This window comes from Microcebus murinus, chromosome 1 (genome assembly GCF_040939455.1).
Source record: "Microcebus murinus isolate Inina chromosome 1, M.murinus_Inina_mat1.0, whole genome shotgun sequence".
NCBI lineage: Eukaryota > Metazoa > Chordata > Mammalia > Primates > Cheirogaleidae > Microcebus > Microcebus murinus.
In genome coordinates, this window is record NC_134104.1 from 21,566,267 (window position 1) to 21,586,762 (window position 20,496).

General features: G+C 31.5%; 1 protein-coding gene across 2 annotated transcripts in view; it reads right to left on the reverse strand.

Moving 5' to 3' along the window:
- Positions 1 to 20,496, reverse strand: part of NCAM2 (neural cell adhesion molecule 2) — a 503,392-nt gene that overhangs the window by 62,448 nt on the left and 420,448 nt on the right. For both annotated transcript variants that reach the window (XM_012735842.2, XM_012735843.2), the window contains exons 13-14: positions 11,176 to 11,295; positions 7,929 to 8,050 (exon numbers count right to left, since the gene is read on the reverse strand). In XM_012735842.2, the coding sequence (XP_012591296.1) occupies positions 7,929 to 8,050; positions 11,176 to 11,295 (242 nt within the window). The remainder of the gene's footprint in view (positions 1 to 7,928; positions 8,051 to 11,175; positions 11,296 to 20,496) is intronic.

Consider the following 20,496-nt stretch of genomic DNA (forward strand, 5'->3'; position numbering starts at 1 on the left):
CAAATAATTTATCCTGTAAAATCAAATTGTGGAAGTTGAATTCATAATTGCATTAAATTTATAGTACTACAAACATGGAGTGTTCTTCAGATGGAGACAAGAAGATATTATGGTTTTGATATCTTACTATATCATTCTCTCCATCTCCTTAATTATTTTGTAGTCACACAGAGCTCTTTGCAAAGGAAACAGCTTGGCCTGTTCTGAAGTTTCACCTAAACCTGAAGATATTAGCAGCCTTAATGAAGCCATGGTACACATGGTCAAGCATTTAAGCAAGAGGCACTTGCCTTGCTTTTTGAAACTTATAATAGATGCATTTGTCAAAGTGGCCTGCTTCCAACTACTATTTAAAATGTTATGAAGTGTACAGGAAAAGCCATGTGAAAAACAAACAGTTTGGGCCAGAGAGATTTTAACTTGTCTAAGTCACTAAATGACTAGTAAACCTAAGGAAGAAATGTAGACATGAGTTTGAAGTTCTTAAGACAGATGTACTAAACAGCCACAGTTTTGCCAGCACTCTCTGGCTTTACCTACTCATGTATCAATTATTCATTCAGGCTTAATTGGGTGGTGAGGCTTTTCTAGGAACTATGAACAAGATAGTGAACAAGACATGTGCAATACCCTTATCTTGGAGTTTACAAACCAGCACAGAAGATTGACATGAGTTCTTTGAGGATTGAGAGGGTGCAATAGGGGCGTGTAACAGAGAGATCCTAATAGAATCCCAGGGCCAGGAAGATCTCCTCTGGGAGAGATGGACATCACATTTACCAGATATTATAAATATTGTACCATTTTTTTTCATTTGTCTTAACCTTGTTAATGAAAGAAGGTGTGAGTTTTTTTTACAGGGATTTAGGTACAAGAATAAACAAAATGATTTTAAACCTCAGAGAGATGCATAATCACTGGGAGATGTATAAATGAACACTGTAGGCTAATGGTTTCAAATAAATTCAAAAATGTTCCATAGACATTGGCCAAAACAATAAAGCTTAAAAAGGTCAACACAAAATTAATTTTAGATGATATATGATATGTATGTATATATATGCATGCATGCAAACACATGGAACCTATAATTTGTATGCTATGTATAAAATATACACATAAATATAACATATTTTTACAAGTCATATATTTTGTTTATACATACACATAGAGGAAGGAGAGTGTGTGGAACAAGGAGACTGAAGTGTTACATGAAGACAAGTGCTACACAAGGCAGAAGAGAGCTGCATGCCACTGTGGCCCTGGCGCCACCCCACTTATTGAGTACATCCTATGCAATTATACAATTATGTTATGAATGAATATTTTTGTAGAAGTCCAAGGAGTTGAATTTTGCTTTGGATTTGAGTGGAGATGTGGGTGAAAGAGCCAGAAAATAAGCCAACAACTGAAATCTGGTTTATACCATGAAGAAAATCTATTCTTTAGAAGGATAGACAGACTTCATGTCCTTCAAGTAATCCTTCAAAAATATCATTTCTGGGAATTGGGTATTTTAGGTGAAACTTCCTGAAAAGCACAAGAGATACAGATAGTCCCTTCTGAATTAAGAATCATTTAACTCGATTCTTGAAGCTCTTAACATGATAAATTAAAAGCCCCTCCCTCCATCATTTTAAATATTTGGACTGATAGTGAAAGGAACCCAAAGGGAGTTATAATATTTTCCCAATACAAATCAATTTCACTTTCCATTCAACATTAGACAAAGAGGCATTTAAATTCCCTAATTGCTATTCCTAGGGAATAGGAAAAAAATTAAAGTGGGTGTTACCAAATACTCCCTTAGGCATCAAAATCTAAATCATGCATTTGTAGAGTGTCTAATTTACAGAATTTAAATGGCTAGGGAACAATTTAAGATAATCTAGTTGCAAAATGTTCCCCTAGGTAACTTAATGAGATGATTTGCTGAATAGGGCTATTATTAATAAGCCAATTAAATGTTGAAGGGAATCTACTGAAAAAAGAAGTCATTTGCTTTGGTATAGCTTCTCTTAAGTTAACTTTTTTGTTAGAAAATAGATAGCAGAGCCATATGACAATTAAGGGCACTTCCTATTAGTAATTCTAAAGTCATAGTATCAGCATTTAGAGAAATGCTTGCAATTATATGTATACAGAGGAGATTGGAGGAAAAGTTTAAGGGGTCATTAATTTCTTATATGTAGAGGGCTCCTCCATGCTTTTATTCATAATAAGAAATAGACCACTTTCTTTTTGGGTTCTCATGGAATACATTGGCAACAGCATTATAATAAAAATTGAATAATTCTAAAATGAGAGGAAAATAGAGGAGGCAGGCCATATTAGCTAGATGAATTTCAGGTTCTTCTGACTCTCAAGTTCTATGATTTAAGATTTTGTGCATATGGAAAGCAGTTCCTGGTTCTTGGATTCCCTGGTAACACAGTTCAATTATTCAAATTTATTTGACCTTACAGAAGGACCCAGAATTCTGAAAAATTCAAGTTGTTACTCTGACTATGAGAGAGGTGATTTAGCAATCTGGATAATATATATTATACATATATAGTATGCACATGTGTATATTCTATGAGCAAAAAGATGCTTTACTGAGATTTGGGAAGTTATAGGTGTAGAAGTTTTAGAAGAGTTATAAATTCTAATCGAACAGGTTGGATTAGAATTTAAAACTGTTCAAAATTGCCTTGTCATATCCTGAAACTTGGTAAAGTTTTTTTAGCTAGGCATATGTAACCTGATTCTAGTCTCCACCATACACATACTACTTAAATGGCAATAATCTTAATATTTCCTGTTTGTTACCTTCTGCATTTTCACATCAATAAAAACTGGCAGAGCAAGATTTTTTCCTTATTTCTCATATTTATTAATCTGCTTATAAGACTTTATAATTGCATAACATAGGCTAATTTATTCATTAATTTATTGTTGCATTTGTTCATTCAGATAACACATAGTCTATTTTATACTATAAAAACAAAAGTGAATAAAACTCATCCTCTTTACTCACAGCAAAGAAAAATTACCAAAAGCTACATACTCTTTAATGTGCATAGGTAGTTATTTTTGAGGATATTTCAAAACTTAAACTTTAATGGCTTTAAATAAATTTCAATGTACAAATGTACACATTATTAATAGGGAAACAAGTTCTCTCAACAACCAAAGCTCAATTTTACTTTTTTATTATTTTAATGACCTTTTCCAAATTACCTTTTATTTTTCTATTACCATTGAGATAGTAGACAACTTCCTGGGCTTCAAATAGCTTAAAAAGGTCAATTAAGACTTATAAACATACACCATAAGAACTGTTACTAGTCCCTAAAATACCTTCCTCACAATTGATTTTAAGCCACCAATTTTCTTAGCTCAGGAAATTTATTTAATATGCCAACACAAAGTGCTAATTATGTTCCCATAGCTATCATCAAATTAGAGAGAAAATAGTAAAAAAACCCATAGAAGCATGAAAAAACTATTTATTAAATTGTATGAAGTTATATTGATATTACAAGTACAAAGTAGATATAAAATATTCTGTACTAAAAATAACCTCTTACATTTTTCCAAACATTTTATGCAATTAATATGCTTGTCTTTATTTTCCAAATATATGGTTTAATCTTACTGACATTGTGAGAGACGTTAATTTTCATGAAGGGTCCATTAGAGATATCTAATACTGCTTTTATTACCCTAGTTCTGTTCTAATAAAGTCTGGCCTTTTATTGGGAGAGTGAACAAAGCCATGTGCTTGGTTATAAGATAACATAGTACAATGGTGCTACCTAGTTCATAATCTATAGGAAATTGTACACTTTCTATATTAGGACATGGCTGGCCTTGTCCTTTCACAGGGAAATCTAAATCAAATGTTTAAATCCAGTGTTTGCTAGAAATCAACAGTCATACTAAGAATTCATTGTATGGCTTGTGTTGTTCTGAGTATATAAAATGCCTAGTCCTATGCATAGTAGATTTGAAAGATAGGGCCAAAGAAGAAATCAAGAAGTGCAAACCTTAGAGGTGTTCCTTATTTTCATGATTCCCCTTTCTACTTTTTAAATAGAAGTTATCCAATTAAAATGCACTGATCATATCTAAATTAGTTTTCAAGTTATTCAGTTGTACTTTACTATACTGTGGAATTCATGTAGTTTGAAAAATTAATAGGTGAAGTATATTGGAATCATACAAAGAGAGCAGATGATCAAGAACCTTTTGAAGTAATTATTTCACTTTTTATTTAATCATGATGTCTCCAATTGTAACTTAAGAGCATGATGTTAACAGGATGGAGGAGATAGAGAAGGGAGAGACAAAAAATAGGGATATGTAGAATATCTTAATGTGTAGAAGTAGAAAGCATATGATTAAATGATACAGACAAGGACATGTGTGACAGAAGGGTTGTATCTGGAAGCACAGGAGCTGGGCAGTTGAACTGAGATGGGATAGTGGTTGAGGGGTAGATATAATCTCTGCAGGTAAAGTCCTTTTTGGTCATAACTACTGCAAACCATGTTTAGACAGGAAAGTCTTACATTCTGATGACTGCTGCCGCTCCCCAATTCTCTAATTTTCAGTTTGCCCTTCAAAAAATGTTAAAAAGTAACACTTACATTTGATTAATTATAAAATAAAGTCTCAAAGATAGAGCCATGTCTTTCTTATCATACAAAGGGTATTGAGCCATTCCTTCCACAAAACTTGCCTAAGTGCCTAAGTGTCTACTATTAAAACAATGTTCCCCATTAAATTGCTAGCAGCTCTAAGACAAGTAGTATAGTAGTTTATTATTAATAAATTACAGCTATGTTTGAATTAATGTAATTTATTACTATTATAAAATTAAAAACAGGCCCTAAGTACTTTTGAAATTAGAGAGGGCTGCAAATTAGAAATGGAAAGAAGGAGTATATGCAGACAGGAATGAGATGGAACTGGGGAGGGATAAAGATTCTATTTTACTGGGAGGGTAAACATAGACATTGAGTAAATGGAAAGAACCAATAAAGTGTTGCTACCATTAGATTGGGAAGAGAAAGAAAAAGGCAATAAAATGGAAGATAGAAATTACTGAAGGGAAAATTTGTCCTTATTCAAATATTAATATAAGACTAAGTTATATCAACTAATCCTTATCAAAGGTAAATTTTATTAAGGAACATTATGTAAACTTGAGTCTCTACAATCTTACCAATTTCATCATGCTTAAAACTTTATTTATCTGTATCAAAATGAATTTTACATATAATTTCTCAAAAATGGTTAATTCTAATATAAATATAAAGAAATAAAAATAAATTTGAAGTTGATTTTAAAGATATTTATATTTTAAAATAAATTATATATATGTTCTCTCTGTGTATATATATATGTATATGTATATATATATATATATATATATATATATATATATATCCCAATGATTGCCTGTTAAAAGTTGTATTCTCTTTACTTGAGGAATAGTTTTGGTTTCAACAATGAACAGGGCCTCTATGACAATATAATCAATGTGAGCCAGTGATGTGAAACATTGGGTGGTAGAGTTCTGGATAGCCCAATATTATATCATCCATAATGTCAATAGTATGCATTTTAGATATACATAACTAATGACAGCCATTAAGATAATAAAATAATTATCAGATCTTATTGTTTGGCTAACTCAAATCTTCATGTTAACCACTTTTATGGAAGAAGGTCATTAGATATATTTCTATCTAATTGAGAGATAATTTTAATTTTGTTTAGTGGGGTTTTACAAAAAGATTTACTGTACTGACAAAAAAAGAGATAAATCCACCTGAAATAAATTATTGCCCCCTTTGTTCTTTTGACTTTCTTCACATTATGAGTGTGGATGTGAATCTACCTTCTTAAAAGCACAAGATAATCTACACCAGGATAAAAGAAAGCCAACATACTTAGAATGAAAGAACATAAAGAAAAATAATTTGGATTCCTAATTTTATTGCTGAGCTTCTCCCCTAACCCTGGATTGTCTAATACATTTGTGTTCAATGTGAAAAACAATCTTCTGATTTTAATACCCTTTAGTCATGTTTTCTCCTATCCAAGTACTAACTAGGCCCAACCCTGCTTAGCTTCCAAGATTAGATGAGATCAGGCACTTTCAGGGTGGTATGGCCGTAGACTTGTCATGTTTTCTTTTATCTGCAGTCTAAAAGTACATTTTAAAAAATTAATAGCCTGTATTGATTTCATGACTAAAATGTATCTAAAACTTACTGACCACTTTCTGGAAATAAGATATTAATAGGTTTTTGAGTAAATTTGTATTGTTTTTATTTATTGTTTAGTAAATGTTTTAAGAAATGTTCATGCTGTGGGCAGCAATGTTCTTATTAGTTTCTAAACTTCACTTTTGGATAACTAGAAAGGGAAATGGCAGCCTAAAAAAGTCACAGCATTCCTAATATATATATACATGCTTTGTTAAAAAAAAAGCCACTAATAAAAGAAATGAAGAAGATGTATAATAGGAAATAATAGTAATAATAAGAAGAATTTTGTTGCTATCCACCTGCATTTTGTACCATAAATTCTTCTGAGTAGAACTGTAGGCTACAATCTGTATGGAGGCCTCTTCTCCCAATCCAATTCATGAATTTGGTTTTCCTAGACAGAGAGACTCTCTTTCTTCCATAGATTTTCCAGATGGGTGAATAATAATGACTAAGAGACCTGGCTGGAGTTGAATGATACTGGCAGATTCACTGAGAGTCCAATGAGCCTTCCATAGCTGTCTTGGGGTAAAGGCATAAAGTCTCCATGGCAGAGTATCCAAGACACACACAGCTACTCATTATTGCCTGTATGAAATCTGAGATGAAGTTGAGCTGTGAAGGGACTATTAATCTTAAATTTAAAACACTGAATTGATGTCTAAAATTAAACTGTGCTATTCAAAATCAAGTTTCCTTTCTTATGCCTCAAACTTAAATATTTGAATTTAGAAGTAGCAATATTATAGAAAATTGTGGATTTGTGGAAATTATTGAAAATTAATCCACTTACTATTAAGGACCAATTATTTAAAATTCTGTCTGCTAAAATATATTTAGTTTAGATAGCACTAATAAATATTAAGTCAACCTAAATATAAAATTCATGCTAGATCATAGGGACAGTCTAAACATTAGTAAATAAATCTTACAGAATTTTATTTAAAATTATGTTTAATTTTTATCACATTCTATGGTAGATACAAATACTCTATGATACTTACGAAAAATTTTTTTGGAAAAGTAATTTTTAATGACCTTTGACATCATTTTCACTAAAGGCAAAGAGTAAAGTCCACAGGGTTATATTCTTCATCACTCTGCAACCAGTGATCATCTTTCACACCCCCCGCACCTATCAAAAACCCCAGTGCATCTTTAAGTTTTCCAAAGTCCCTTACTAGCTAGTGCTGATTAAATTTGAAGAAAACTATTTCCTCTTCCTCAAATTCAGTGTGGCCATTATTTATTAACTTTTAAGGCTTAAACAATATGATTATTTGATTAAAATAATTTATTCTAAGGTGTGATTTTCTAATAATCCTAACAAATGTAAGTATGATTGATGAGAGAACTTAGCCCGAAGTTACTAATATCAAGTAGAATGGGAAACTTGTCAGGAACCTGGGAAAATAATATTTCATTTCTGAAATGCAGACAAGTCACATTTCACACCTAGATGAAAACCATGAGATTATTTTGATGATCTACACTCAGATCTTACAAAAAAAATTTCACCATTTATAATGATGAATTTCAGGAATAGAAAATTAGCACTTATCATTGTGGTTACCGAATATGTATTTACTCTCAATCTTTCTATAAACTCAATGCAATTCTTAATATAATTTGAAAAAACCTGATATCAAATTATAACATACTTACACTTCTATATTTCACTATGTATTCCAAGATAGGGGCCCCTCCATCATCCTGTTTGGTGATGCTGAGTTTAAAGCTCTTCCCACTGCTTGGCTGTCCATGTATGGATGGAGGACTTGGCTCACCTAGATATACAATACAATAGTTCTTCATTTGTACACATTTCAGATACCTGGAGAAACTACATTTTAATCAAAAGAACATAGTCATGTAATCACAATATATGATGTTATGCTGGATTTACCATTTAATATTCACCCTATGATGTGATATGATCTCGGATCCCCATTTTTCCTACCCAATAAGCAGAAACATTCATAAATCTAGAAGTATCATGCCAAAATTTTGAAACTTCAGGACTAAATCTATCATTTATATTGATTTTCAAACATTCTTAAAATAGCAGTGCATTATATTAAGAGTAAAACTTTATTTCTCTTATTAGTAATAACATTCAAACCTATTTATTTTCTTAATGTAAATGTATTTGGTAAACATTTATTAATATAAACATATTAACACATCAATCCATATGTGTTGTATACCTGTCAGGAATGATAATGACTTGCAGTTACTTATATGGTTTAATGAGCATTTTCTTCCCTAGATGCAAATTTGAATACAATTTATAGTATCCAGATTCATAGGCCTATGTTTCAATAACTTATTTTTCTTCTACTTCATGAGCATGCCTGCCTTTGATGTTATTCTTCAACATATAGATCACCTTGTAACAAAGATGCTTGTAATATTTTAAATAGAACAGGAATATATTGAAGTATAAGGATTTTCTGTGTGAAGAGTACCAGCACTGTTCCGCAACTTGGAATGGGAGCTCCCTTCTCTGTGTCACTGATGTGACATGCTTGGGCACTTGGGCACCTACTGGCATCTGTCTGCCTCTACTTTTTCCAATTCTCTACAGACATGATTATGGATATGGATATGATAAAACCAAGGATCTAATGCACACATTTTAGTATGTAATGTTCCAAAAACTGAAATACCCAGTCTTCTCTGAGTAATGCCAGGACAAACAAAGAACAATAGAGTAAAGAGAATTGCCCACCTCCAAATGTGAAGAACCTGGTGTTTCTCTTCTCATCAAGTTATCTTTATTTCTAATATGGTGTTTATACCTTAAACAAATAAGGAGTTTGTTTGCAGGAAGATGGTCATTAAAGAAATATGACAACAGGGTGTGTTGACATGCAAGTAGGTAAGAAAATAGCCTTGCATGATAAAGCCTTATAGAAATATTGAATAGAGAAAATGTAGAGTGTGCATTAAAATGAATTAAATTAGAGTGCAGATATTATGGCATGATATTTAGGTATAAAATATATTTTGGATGAATATATTAAAACTTCTGTAAAAATCAGTATATTTTTTTAACAATATTTAATAACAAATTATGAGAAAAATCTAAATATTATACAGTGAATTTTATAGCTCAGATCATTTAGAATCATTTCTAAACTGGAATTTAGAATGTACATGTTATACAGTATAAATTTATTTAATAATGGTATTGCAATATGCTATTTTTATATTACCATTTTGATGCAATTATAAAGCAGAAACTATTTCTATGGAAACTATTTTACATATTTAAAAATATTTATGCATATATTTATTTTTACCATACATTAAATGTGTGACTCTATTACAATTGATACTTTTTTTGAAAAAAATAAGTTTCAGAACAAAGATTCTATCACAGAGAAATAGATTAGTGGTTTATATTCATGATTACAATACAATGCTCATGCAAAAGTAGTAATAACAATACTAATCAATAATTAATAATAGTTATGGCATATTAAGTACTTTGCATAAGACCTCATTTGAGGTTCAAAACAATCCTGAGAAACAACTAAAAATACGTATTTATTACTTAAAAAATACAATGTCTCTACCCTCAAAATGCTCACTGCAGGAGAGAGGTTGACAAGTCAACAAAAGTACACTAAGAGAATAGAAGCATTATAATTTATTAATAAAAGGGAGAGAGAAAAAGGCAGAAACTGGTGATTTAATTTTGAAACACTAAGAGAGGTGTTTTACGAGCAAATAAAGGAAATGTGCCTAAAAACAGGAGGAAATAAAGTTGGAGGGCTTATTTGGAGTGTTATGGAAGAAATCATGCCATGACTGTGGGTTGATCTGCAGTCAGAATGCCCAGTACTGTGTGGAAAGAAAACAGCATTACCAAACTATAGTTCGACATCCTGATGCAGACAACTTCCTGGTAGTTAGGAGAGAACGTGTGAGATAGCAGGAAGACAAAAGTAGATATGAGAAGAAGGTGGGAAACTAAGATGATGCTATTGAGAATTACAATTTCTGAAAATTACTTAAGAATCATTTTGGAAGATGGGTTAAGGGAAGACTAGACTGGAGGTAAGATTATGAATCAAAATCTATTTGGAGTCATCTGGTGAAAAAATAATGAAGGACTAAAAATGATACTAGCCTTGGGAATAGAGAAATGGAAACTCATCTGACAGATTTTATGACAACCAGAGAATTATTGGTCACAAATTAAGGTAATATAAATTATTTTGGTCAATCTGACTATCCTAACATGTATATATAACAGGCAGGATTATGCACAGATTTTATAATAGCATTTGTTCAGTCATACTCATTATGTTTTCCCATATTTTAAATAATTTATTCAACCTGAAGGAAATGTAGGTCTTCTTCAATTTAATCTTCACTTCACATAAACTCAATTTATTTCACAATATGTCAAAATAGGATAGCTACCAGAACAAGGCTACAATAGTTATTCTTCTCCTACAGTCACTGTTGTAATGGATTAATTTCGTGGTTCATTTTTTTCTCACACTTACCACCTACATAATTTGTGGGTTAAAGGCAGTAGTCATGTCTCATCAAAAGAACAGAATATTGTACATGTTACACAGACATTTTTCTACTTTCTCACAGAATATATTCTGAGCACTACAATTCAATTAATCAGACTATGAATAAGAAGGGCACCTTCATAATGGAGACAATTTCCTGATAGCAGTTTTTACTGATTGTATTCTAGTGCACCTTTTCTTCTTGCCTTGGTCCAAAGCAAGGTTAAAGTTATTTTTAAAAGTCTGAGATGTCACCATCTTCAGAAACCACTTCAACAAAGACATATTTCACTTCCCAAAAATGTTGAAACATCTCCCTGCATTTTAAAATCTATTAAATTGTAGAGAATGGCAACAGAACAGTAATGATTACTTACGGACTGGTAATGTTTGGAAAATTTCTATTTTACTGTAGTCTCCTTGTCCTTTTCCATTTACAGCTGCAACCCTGATTTCATAAGTTGTATTTGGTTCCAGGTTGCTCAAAACAACCATTGCTAGAAGAAAAAAAAATATGTATATATGTGCCTACGTTTAGTGAATTTTAATAAGGAAAACAAATCAATCTAGTATTACAATGCTGAGTGCATAATTTCACTATAAAACTTTTTATGAAATACCTGAAAAAATAGAAAATTCATAAAAGAGAATGATTTGTGAGCATTCCTTTTTGGCACTTCTGTTTCAGCTTCTAAACCCAAGCGTTAACTTTCAAAGAAAAAAAATTAACAAACTGCAAAGTAAAATCTTTTGTTTCACCTTTTTTAATCTGCAAAAAATAAGAATGATTTGAATAAAACATCTCTTTTTTATGTATTCCAAGTATTTTGTCTGCTCCAAATGGAGTATTTCCATGGAATTTAATGGAGACATGGAGTTCAATATATAGAACACTGATTTTCAGCATAAGGTGTTTTGGTCATGTCAAAGAAGTGTCACAAAGTTGAAATTCCAGCAAATTCAGTTCATTTATTCTACAATCTCAAATCAAATCAAATTATTTAATGCTATCAGAAAGCACTCTCATAACTTGAATTTCCTCTCTGAATTTTTTTTCAATTATAGACTATATCAGACCTGGATTCAAAATGACATGAAGGAGCAGAAAGAATTTCAAAAGATATAAGAAACTAAAATTTATTTTGGCATATTATGGGGGTACATAATTAAAAAAAAAAAAAAAAAACAGATATATGTTGGTCACCTCCTATGTGCCAGGCACTGTTCTAGGCACTGGGGCAAAGTGGCCAATAAAACATGCAAAAATCAATGAACAATATAAACACAGTAAAATAAAAAGCATGTTTGGTGGTGGTATGTACTATGGAAACATATAAATGAGTCAGGAGAGAGGAGTAGTAATTTCAAATAGGAAGGTTAGGGAAAGTCTCTATGGGAAGGATTTGGAGAAGGTGAAATGTGGTCAACTACTTAATCATCTGGGCCTCACATTCCTTGTCTTTATGAAACAGGTCTGGATAACATAGCTCTGAAGATTCTTCCAGCTGGGAAATCATATGTTTCTGTGATTTTATGTATCATAGTTACCTGTCTGGTTGTTCTCTATGCTTTACTGGACTGTGAGATAATAAATGGGTGTTTTAAGCTGTTAAAAAAAAAAAAAAAAAAAACAACTAAAATTTATTAGAAACATCTCCTAGGTCATGTCAACCTTTTTAGTTTGACAGATAATTTTTGATTTCAAAATATCACATCTTCAAAGATTCTTCTGATGGAGCTAACAAAATCCCATAGTTGCCTCTATCCTTAACTGCTTTTGTTAAACAAAAACAAAGATTTAACTAGTGGAAATAGCAATGTCTTGATGGCAATCAAAAAGAAGTTATTTCTGATTTACACAATAACTTCAAGTCAAATGATCAGTTTATACTAGAAGAAGATATATAGTGGGCAAAAGACATGAAAAGAAACTTTCCTAAAGAAGATAGACTAATGGCCGACAAACATATGAAAAAATGCTGACCATCTCTAATCATCAGGGAAATGCAAGTCAAAACCACAATGAATTATCACCTACTCCAGTGAGAATTACTTTTATCAAAAAGTTCCAAAACAACAAATGCTGGCATGGATGAGGATATTAAGGAACCCTCATACACTGCTGGTGGGACTGCAAACCTCTCTGGAAAATAATATGGAGATACCTCAAAGAGCTACAAATAGAATTACCATTTGATCCAGCAATCCCATTACTGGGCATCTACCCAAAGGAAAAAAAAAGACATTGCATTAAAAAAGACATCTGCACTTGAATGTTTATAGCAGCACAATTCACAATTGCAAAGATTTGGAAACAACCCAAGTGCCCATCAGTACATGAGTGGATTAAAAAATGTGGTATATGTACAACATGGAGTACTATTCAGCAATAAAAAATGGTTAATTAATACCTCTTTAATTAACCTGGATGGTTCTGGAGCCCATTCTTCTAAGTGAAGTATCATAAGAATGGAAAAACAAGCACCACATGTACTCACCATTAAATTGGAATTAATTGGCCAACAATTATGTGCATATATGGAAATAACACTCATCAGAAATCAAGCAGATGGGAGGGGCAAGGAGAGGATGGGTAAATTCAAAAGCAATTTATGTAAACAAAACATTTTTTACCCTTATAGTATTCTCAAATGAAAAAAGAAGATATATAAAAGATTAAATCATAGATAATCAGGATCATACTTGCAGAGCTATTGTTTTACGTGAATCATGCCTAAAGATGACATATATTCAATAAATAAAATCAAATTTATTAATATATTATTTCTGATAATTATAATGCAGATTCACTTGATGACAGTTTGTCTTTTTATACTGTATGTAAATCATGGTATCTATTTAGCTTTTTATTGTAATTAATTAAGCATCAATTAATTATTTATTACATTCTATTAATGGAAAAGTAAAAAGTTGCTGAATACACTGTAGAGTTGTTTCTTTGTCTAAAATGCAGATGCAAAAATATGTAAATTACTTAACGTCAGGTAAATATTAATGACCAAAAATCATATTCCAGATATCAACCAAACCTTATTTAATCCCATAAAGAAATAATACATTTTCAATTGGCAAAATTTATAATTGTATTTCTTAATTTCTCTACCATATAAGAAAACTGAATTTGTTTTTCAGAATGCACCACCTTGTCAAAGCCCCAGGTTATAACACACAATGTCAGACTTAAGGAAGACCAATTGGGAAAAGCCTGACTGGCATAAAAGTTCAAATCATTAGAAGCTTCAAGGGTAAATGGGAAGACCAAGACTTCAATTTAACAATTTCTGACAGGCTAACAACTTGCAAGCTTTTTCACGAAACCCAAATCCAGTTAGTAACCTGGTGTCAAGAAATACAGAAGTCCGGCACCAGAAAAAGAATATAGCTACAATGAAGAAAAGTTGCGTGTATAGATGGAGCTGGGTATACAGATTATGGAAAGGGAAAAGGGGCTCTAAGAGTTAGGAAGCTAAAATGCTAAAATTTCACATTCTTTTGTCCTTAAGAGGGAAAGCTTTTGCTTAAAGTCAGAACAACAAGGGATTCAAGAGTTAAAAATTCATAACATTTTATCAATCTAATCCATTAGTAAATATTAAAAAAGTTAAAACCAAAGCAAATTAGGCTAATATGTCCCCATGCTACATATGGGCTTGCTTCCTTAGGGTAAAGAATAATACAGTTGAACATGACTGCTCTAAGACATTGTATTGACTGTCCAAAGGTGTATTTTTCTTATAAGGCTTGAAGAATAAGCACACTTTCATAAAACAGACAACTTTGATATATGCTACACCTTTCCAAATTTCTGTGATATAAAGATGCAATTGCAACCATCATCTTAAAGACATATGGTAGATTGTAACTTGTCTGTGTTGCTCAGGGAAACTGGTAATGCTTATATTCAATTGTTTTAATACAATTAAAAAAGAAAAACAACAGAATTTAAAACATGACTTTAATGGCAAATAAAATTCCACATACATTAGACAGTGTTGTGGTCATATTGTAGATACGGTCTCTTCATCTTTTTAGCTTAAAAATTGTTGACAACAGAGCTATCAAAGTACCAGAGCATATATAATAAGATAAAGATTGAGCTATTACTCAGGCTAAACAATGAAAACAAAAAAATGTCCCCAACACTTAAAAAAAAAATTACAAAGCAATTCTACATTTTACTTGAATTATCTGAGTATTTTTAGCTGTTTCTGGCTTGAATTGTCAGCATTGCTTTCTTATAATATTTCACAGGGGCCATGAGGAGCGTTGAGAGTCCCACTACCTCTACCAAAGAAAAATCTGTTTCGTTCCCAACTGGGAACAAATTTTTCCCATGTTCCCTTACATTTTTCTATTCTTAGTGTCAAGGCTGTCCCACGTGCTAACAGAATTTCACAATGCAGCAGTTGGCAGAGGAGAGGTGCAAAGAGGGCAACCATCATTGGATGGCTAAACTGCTTTTACAATGCTAGGCTAAAGCACTCACAGTTAAAGTGCATGAGGTGTTATAGATGATTTTCACAATTACAGGGTGAAAAACATGAAAGTAAACCTATTGATGCAAGTTTTACAAAGTTTATGTACAAGAAGTCAGTTTGTTTTTGACTTCTGACTATAAAGATTTTGGTACAATAACTCTTATTATGAAGCTTATTAACATTGCATGAATGACTGTAATGATTATTGTGTGAAACAGAAAGAACTCCGTACATTGAGACCAAATTAAAGAGAAGAAAAGGAAAAGATTCGGGGGAGGCAAACCTTGGAACTGTAATTTGACTTGCCTTTCTTAAATGAGAGGATATATACATTAAAGCATCTGTAATTTACTGGCAAATTACCAAACATAGGGTTTTTGAACACCCAAGGTAGGGCCTGAAAGCAAACCACCACTTGAAAAATAAAAGGCTGTGCACTCTATAATAGAGTGGTACCTCAAATTATGAAGTTAGTTAATGGAAGACTTTCTTTCCCTAAATGTGCCCATACAATAGAACAATAGATATGCAAATTGAGGTGTAGGATGGGTTCTTATCCCTACAATTTATTAGAAATTTCAAACTCCAAAATTAGATGAAAGTAGAGCTAGATTACAAACTAGTAAAAGTAGTAAAAGTTCTCTAAGGACAAATGGCATAAATTAAGGTATTTTATACCTATATTCAATCAGCATGGTTTGGAAATCAGAATAAAATTATTCTAAAAATTACAAATCATGAATTTTTCTTTGACATGGCAACAGGGATGGGTTCTATAGTGAATGTGGTTTCCCTCACTAATTTAATATTTCTTCTTGATTTACATATAATTGAGTTTTATAAATAACCATTTGTCATCTGGCTATAAAGGCAAAAACTACAGCAAAACATTGAAATACATTAAACAATGATATTTAAACTGGTAAGTGACAGGAATATATAAGACTTTTTATTTGCTTTGTTTATGAGTTTGGAAATCATCACACTTGATAGAAAATTTTGACATTTGATTCTCCTTTTATAAGAGAATCAGACTTTATTAACAGGAGCTACGCAAAATAAGGTTTTGTTCAGATAACATATAGTAAACCTCTTCCTTTTGGCTGTCAAGAAAAGCAGAGGCTACAGAAGATTTACAACCCTGGAGGGGAAAAATATTTATTAACTAATTAGGCTGGGCAACATTCTAGTGAGATTAGATTTATTCATGCTCTCTTCCCTTTCTCAAATATTAGATTTCTCCATGGGGTTTTCCTGCCATTTAGTGTAAGCAGATAAGGTCTCCCTTGATGCAGAATTGCTGTATCACCCACCTAAAATGGAACTGTTTATGTTGTCAGAAACTGTGAAACAATTCAGATAGCTATGAAAAATCACAAAGGTTAGCTGTGGTAGAGCTGATCATGCAAAATTACACTTGCTGTTAATCTCAGATAGATCTGAGAATACAGTGAAGTCCCTGAAGTTTCTCATAAGAGAATCAGCTTTTGCTCTGTAAACAATTAAAACAAGCAAAAACATTTGTTTTTTGAAAGAGAGAATTCTCTGACTCATTTCTGCAGGAGTTTTCAACAAGCTTGAATAATAATAAAAGTAAATTTTTACTATTTCTATGCATGAGTTAGAATTTTTTAATATTTTGACCCACATAAACATGACTTCAGGGATAATTTCATTACTAATGGAAATTGTTAAGCTTTCTTAAGAAGTTTATGTATGTAATCATCTCAGTTTGATTATATTTCATTTGCTTTTGGAAGTTAAATTTTCACTTTTGAACAAATTATATTGTGGTTTCATATTCCCATTAATTACATAAAAATATTATCTCATATTTTAAAAAGTACTTAAAAGACTTTATGAATTATAATATATAACATGGATCAATATATACTTTCGTATAAATAATATTTATGAATAAACTCTTTGTAATAAATAATTCATAGGTATATATATTTTTATGAAGAATAGAAAGAAAAAATAATCAAATGATTATGTATTATTTATCCTGGGCTGTTACCAAAACGATATGTTGATGGCACTATTTTAAGATCACAATCCAACATTTCAAAATTTTCATTATCTATTTACCATACTGTTTTTTATGTTGTTTTCCATCTAATATAAGTTATGCATAAAAATAAACAACTGACAATTGAGTTTTAATTGATATGAGATTTCATATAGAAAGTACATGTTATGCTGTGAAATCAGATGGCTTCCCATTAAAATATAAAAACTTCCTCTTATATAAAAACCTTAGAGTATTATTCTTTAAAAAAATAAAAGAGTCAAAAAAAATAAAATAAAATTATGGAAGTGTTGTTCAAGACTAGTGGATACAAACTTGTATGCCAAAGATGATTCCATTTCTGTAAACCAGAAAGTAGAAAATATAATATGTACAACACTATGATATTCCAAATCAAATTATAAAACACATCAAATTAAAAGGAACTTTAAATAAATAATTATTAAAAAGCATTAAAGTATCTAAACAAACTAATATACCATTTAAATCTAAAAAATTAAAAAAGAAAAACTTTAATTTAACAATGTTTCATCAAATGAAATAGTTTTCATAAAGAATTCATACATTTTCATTTCAAATATAAGATACCTTAGTATACATAAAGTTATTTATCCAAGAATTTAATTAATAGATTTTTTCCAGACCCACAAACATATAGATGTATAATTACCAAATATTTTCTTCTACAGGAAAAAAATAAGTTTTCATAAAATACTCATGTAATATCTTGATGACTGAAAATAAACTGAAACTGATTTCTCACTCACGAAATAGATAATTTTCCAAAATGTCCATACCACAAAACTATCTACTACAAGCTTTTTATGTTTTATTTTTATTTATTTTTGGCAGTTGGGTGGGGATAAGTTAATATTTTATATTAGTAATTAAATGCCCCTCTCTCCTTTGTCCCTAGAGATTCTAAACTTCATTTTAGCCATTTAACCTCCTAATAACCTCTATACATACATTTTTCTCAGTTATTCATCATGCTCCCATTACTGTATTTGGCTATTTTATTATAAGAAAGTTTTTATTATAATGAGAAGAATATATATCACATATATTATAAATATTGTCACCAACTCTCAAATATTAAGTGGAAAACAGTAATTCAATAATGAGTAGTTGAGTTGGCATTTTAAAAAAATATTTCAAACAAAACACCACTTCTAAAGAAACTGACCCAAAGAGGACACTTGCTAAACCTATAGTTGTTATCCTTTATCATTTATTCACTCTGCTCTTGTTGCTGAACATTTAAAGTACATTGTACTTCTCCTAGTAAAACTTTTGTTTTGAAGAAGAAGCTGCTTTATAGATGATATTTCATTAAAACTTAGACAAACACAGTTTGGTTACATTATCCATTTCATATATAAGTCAATAGAGGATAAGAAAGTGTACCAGCCACTAAACAGCAGAGCTTGGATTTGAGCAACATTTCCATCTTAAGTTAAAGCTTAGCATAGCCCACAATTTTATGCTAACCTATAAAACCAGAGTACAGAAAAGCCTCTGTAAAAAGGAATAAAAAAATCCTTATAAACATGAATATAACTAAAACTTATTCTCTCTTCCCAAAGACATTAATTACATATAAAAATAAAAATGACAATATTGTATATATGCTTTTCACTCCAGCTTTATTGAGAGAGACAATTGACAAATAAATCTGTACATGTTTAAGATACTGAATTTGATGTTTTGCTACATATATACATTGTGAAATAACCACCACAATCAAGCTAATTAACATATTCATCACTTCACATAGTTACCATTTTCTCTCTGTGTGTGTGTTATGTGTACATTTAAGATCTACCCTCTTAAGACATTTCAAATATACAATATGTCATTGTTAATTATAGCCACATTGCTGTTTGTTAGATCTCCAGAACTTATTCATCTTGCATAACTGAAACTTTGTACCCCTTTACAAACATTTCCCCATTTCCCTCACATCCCAAACCCTGGTAATCACCATTCTATTTGCTGCTTCTATGAGTTTGATCATTTTAGATTCCTCACTTAAGTGAGACCATGCCATATCTGTCTCTATGTCTGGCTTATATTATTTAACATAATATCCTCCAAGTCCATTCACGGTGCCATGAAAGGCAAGAATTATTTTTTAAGGCAGATTAACATTCCATTGTGTGTGACTGTTATGTGTGTCTATATATTTATACCATACTTTCTTTATTCATTCATCTATAGGTAGACACTTAAGTTGTTTCCATATCTTAGCTATTGTGAATAATGCTGCAATGAGCTGGGAGTATAGATTTCTCTCCGAGATCCTGATACCATTTTCTGTGAGTAAGTTCCTAGAACTGAGATTGCTGCCTCATAAACTAGTTCTACTTTTAATTTTTTGAAGAACCAAGTGTACAAGTGTTCTCTTTTCTCCACATCCTCACCAATACTTATCTTTTCTCTTTATGAAAATAGCCATGCTAACAGGTGTGAAGTGATATATTATTGTGGTTTTGATTTGCATTTCTCTGATCACTAGTGGTGCTGAGCATCCTTTCATATACCCACCCATTGGTCATCTGTGTGTCTTATTTTGAGATATATTAATCAGGGCCTTTGGCCATTTTGAAATTTGTCCTATATTATTAATCTGGGTTATTTGTTCTCTTGCTGTTGAGTTGCATGAGTTCCTTATATATTATGGATATTAACCCCTAAGCAGATATACTGTTTGCAAATATTTTCTCCTATTCTGTAGGCTGCCTTTCCAAACTGTTGATTGTTTCCTTTGCTGTGCACAAGAAATTTGGTTTAATGCAATCCCATTTGTCTATTGTTGTTTTTGTTGCCTATGCTTCTGAGGTCATATCCAAAAAGTCTTTGCCCACACCAATGTCAAGAAGTTTTTCTCTCTATTTTGTCTTTGTTTAAATTGCTATAGCAGAACACCATAGACTGAGTGGCATATAAACAACAGAAATTTATTCCCCACAGTTTTGGAGGCTGAGGGGTCCAAGGCAAAGGAGCCAGCATATTCAATGTTTGATAAGGGCCTGCTTCCTAGTTCATAAACATCTTCACACTTTTTTCTCACATTTCAAAAAGGGCAAGGCAGGTCTCTCAGGGAGAGGAAGTTCTCTTAAAAGGGCACTAATTCCATTCATGATAGCTCCACACACTCTCATTCC